Source organism: Rhipicephalus sanguineus, chromosome 9 (assembly GCF_013339695.2).
Source record: "Rhipicephalus sanguineus isolate Rsan-2018 chromosome 9, BIME_Rsan_1.4, whole genome shotgun sequence".
Lineage (NCBI taxonomy): Eukaryota > Metazoa > Arthropoda > Arachnida > Ixodida > Ixodidae > Rhipicephalus > Rhipicephalus sanguineus.
In genome coordinates this window covers 107,507,777-107,511,495 of record NC_051184.2, presented here as the reverse complement: position 1 = coordinate 107,511,495, position 3,719 = coordinate 107,507,777, and the positions used below count along the sequence as shown (strand labels likewise).

The 3,719-nt window shown below is 42.3% G+C and overlaps 1 protein-coding gene across 1 annotated transcript; it reads right to left on the bottom strand.

The window, feature by feature from the left end:
• Window positions 1–313: 313 nt before the first annotated feature.
• LOC119404349 (uncharacterized) lies at window positions 314–1,489 on the bottom strand. Its single transcript, XM_037670892.1, has one exon. The coding sequence runs from the start codon at window positions 1,487–1,489 to the stop codon at window positions 314–316; it is 1,176 nt and encodes a 391-aa protein (XP_037526820.1).
• Window positions 1,490–3,719: the final 2,230 nt, after the last annotated feature.

The following is a 3,719-nucleotide window of genomic DNA, read 5'->3' as shown; positions in this document are numbered from 1 at the left end:
TCGTTTCACAAAAATTCTGCTGTCGGCATCGAAATAAATATCATCATCTTGTCGGTGACCGAAAAACCAAGAAATCTGCAAATAAAATAAATAATAAAAATTTTGGGTCCGAATGGGAATCGAACACAGGCCGTCTGTGTGGCAAGCAGGTGTTCTACCACAAAGCCACGCGTCTGCTTTTTTTTCTCTCTTTAATGCATGGGAATAATGCCATCAAATCTCGCCATCTACTACAACAATATTCATCGCGTTAGAATTACACTCACATGCACATATGCACAGAACACACAATTTCACATAGTCCAAGGAATCTTCAAAAGTCCGGTAAACAGACACAAGCGTCCAGAAGTCCAAGCCACTCCGGAACCGGATGAAAAGTCTCAGCAATACTACGCACGTTAGCTGCTTCTTCTCGAAATGCAGACCTTGTCGAGCGAGGTGGCTCAGCGTGTCTGTCAATCATGCGGCTTCTCCATAGCGAATATAGACCTAACAGCATGATTAAATCATATGGTGCACTATTGTTGGTGCTCTTTTTGAACGGGAGGTACCTAACACCATGCGATGTAATTGGAAATTCTTTTCTGAGGGTTCTCTTAAGAATGTCACAGAAATGAAATGCATCACGGCAATGAATAAAACAATGCTCGATTGTTTCAGGCTCGTTGCATAGCTTGCAATTTACAGACCAGGGCACGTATATCCCTTTTTCATGAAGCCATGTTTTTACAGGTAAAGTGGATGTGTGCAGCTTAAAGAAAAACGTTTTCACAGTTGGCGATATACACATTTTACGTACACGGCAAAATACATCATGACCAGAATGAGATAAATATTGCTGTCGGTAAACAGGTTCAGGGAAAAGGGTGTTTACAAGTGCGGCGGTTATCGTCTTTCTGTCCACGTTGTACAAGTACTCTAACGTGAATCTGGCTTTCAAAAACTGGGCAGTGTCGACAATCTCTTTCAAGAAACCCCCTAATTGCGATTCTTCCGCCACTCTTGTTGTGACAAAAAGAAAAGGGAGATGGTGAGAAAGACGGTTCCGTATAACAGCCAGAAGAAACGGGTGACAGACATCCTCAAGGTAAAAAAAATCGCAGAACCAGTTGTCGCACAAATGCACAAGACTAAGCCCACCCTTCACAAGCGGAAGAAAAAGGTTGTCCCTTCTCATGGCTTCCCATGATGAACTCCAGATAAAGCAGGCAAATATTCTGTGAAATGCCTGAATATGTACTCGAGAGCAGTGCAATACCTGTAAAATGTAGATAAGCTTTGAAGCAAGAAATATGTTGCATGCTTCAGCTTTTGCGAAAACGGAAAGGTCGCGTCCTTGCCAAGTGGGCACCTTGCGACGGATAGTGGTTAACGCGGACGTCCAATGAGGACCACTATTACGGTAGTTATCAAGAGGCACACCTAGATAACGGATCGAAGTGTCATCCCAATCAATATTTGCAAATACCGAGGGTGTTAGAGCCCACATGCCCAGCCAGAATCCTCTGCTTTTATCGAAATTTATACTAGCTCCGGAAATTTCACATAAATGCATAGTAGTGTTTACTGCTTCCTGGACACTCGGTTTATCCACGCAAAAGAAGGCAATGTCATCTGCGTAAGCTAGAACTTTAATCTCCTCAGCTTCATATGTATATCCTTTAATGTCAGAATTAAACAGGACACTTAAACAAAGTGGTTCCAAATATATTACAAAAAGCAAAGGCGAGAGCGGACACCCCTGACGTACTGACGAATTTACGTCTATGATACCTCAAAGCGTGCGATTCACAATTAATCTTGTGGTGCGCATTTTATAACAAAGTGATATGCCATTGTACAATACATCTCCTAACTGGAGATGTCTTAGCAGTCGGAACAAAAATTCGTGCCGTACCTTATCAAAAGCCTTAGCAAGGTCAATCTGAAGAAGAGCTACCTGATTCATGCTACCATCAATACACTCAAGGACTGACCGTGCTATATGAATATTCGTTTGTATAGAGCGGCCTCGAATGCCACATGTTTGGTGGGCACCTACGCATTTAGTAATCACTGTTTGCAACCTGTTCGTGAGTATTTTCGCAAATATCGTATAACCAACGTTACATAAAAATATCGGCCTATATCCAGTTACTCTCTTTAATACTACACTGTCTGTACTTTTCGGGATCAAAGTTGTATGTCCTTGATAGAAAGAAGGAGAAAGTTCGCCACGTTCATAGGCTTCTTTAAAAAGTGCCTCAAGAAAAGGAATGAGTTCTTGAAATTTGAGGTGAAATTCCGCGCTAAGGCCATCTGGACCTGGAGTTTTGTTTTTCTGTAATGTTCAGATTGCAAACTTAATTTCCTCCTTAGTTATAGGCCCCTCAACGGTGAGCCGATCATCCTCCTGTAAATGTGGCATTAGAGTAATGAAACGGTCAGCTTTTTCTACGCAGTCATCCAGAAACTCAGACGAAGTGAACAGGTTCTTGTAATGATCTTCAAATGCGGCTCTTATTTGCTGTGTCTCTGTGCATATGGTACCGCATGATTCAATTTGCAATATCTGTTTGGAAAGCGCGTATCGCTTTTCATCCCCAAGAGCTCTTTTGGTGGGTTCATCTTCAGTGAAACGAATAACACGTGAACGAGTCATTGCCCCTCTGTATGATTCCGTATCATGTTTCTGTATTTGTGCTCGAACTATATTTATTTCATCCCCGTACAATCCCGGCTCCTGGCTTTCAAACGCATGTAGCTTATTAAGTAAATCATAAAGATAATGTTTTTCAGCCTTTTTTCTTTGGGCTAGCTCGCATGAGATACCAATCGCTTCGTACTCAACTTTTTCTTTGAACATTTCCCATTGAGCAGAAATTGGCAGCTGCCGATATTGTGTTACCTCATGGAGTAATTGTTTGACTTTTTACAAAACATTCTTAATGCAAGAGCTGTACGTTTAGCTTACATAATTCCCAGCTTGGAGGAACCTTACGAAATATTCGAGGACCCCATGAAACAGCTACTAAACAATGGTCTGTGAAAAATATAGGCTTTACAGCATAGTTGTGAACGTGAGACCAGAGGCTTATAGAGACATACACACGGTCAAGCCGAGCATGAGAGACCCCTTGAAAGTGCGTAAACCTTAACGAGGAAGGCGCATTCTCCCCCTCATCTATTAGATTGTGGTCATTCATTAACTGCTGCAGTAAAGCGGCACTTGCATCGTAACGATTTCTTAAATATGAGTGATCCCTAGAGTCACAAACACAATTAAAGTCCCCCAACACAATTAAATGTCTCTCAGTGTTCAGCAACGAAGCTAAAGACAGGAAGAAAGCCTTCCTTTCATTCACTTTTAAGGGAGCGTAGACGCAAACAAACCTCCAATTATGATAATGAAAAGAGATGTCGCAGCAAATAAGACGGCCTTCCCCATCAACATGCAGCGACATCAAAGAGTGGCTCAACTGCTTTCTAACTAATAAAAAGCATCCAGCGGAAACACCACGCGCTTGACTAATGTGCAATACATAATCTGGTAAAATATCCAGAGCAAAGTTCGCATCACGAGCCGATGAAATCCTAGTTTCTTGCACTGCAGCAACGTCAACGTCATGCTGCTTAAGCACGTAGTTTAACTGCCGCTGACGCCTCACATTTCTCAAGCCACGCACGTTGAGTGTCGCTACACATAGGGGGAAGGTAAGCGCGGTAGCCATTTTGCTCAC

What these genes read in the sequence shown, in the direction of transcription:
- LOC119404349 (XM_037670892.1), bottom strand. Translation starts at nt 1,489, where the DNA reads ATGTGGGCTCTAACACCCTCGGTATTTGCAAATATTGATTGGGATGAC.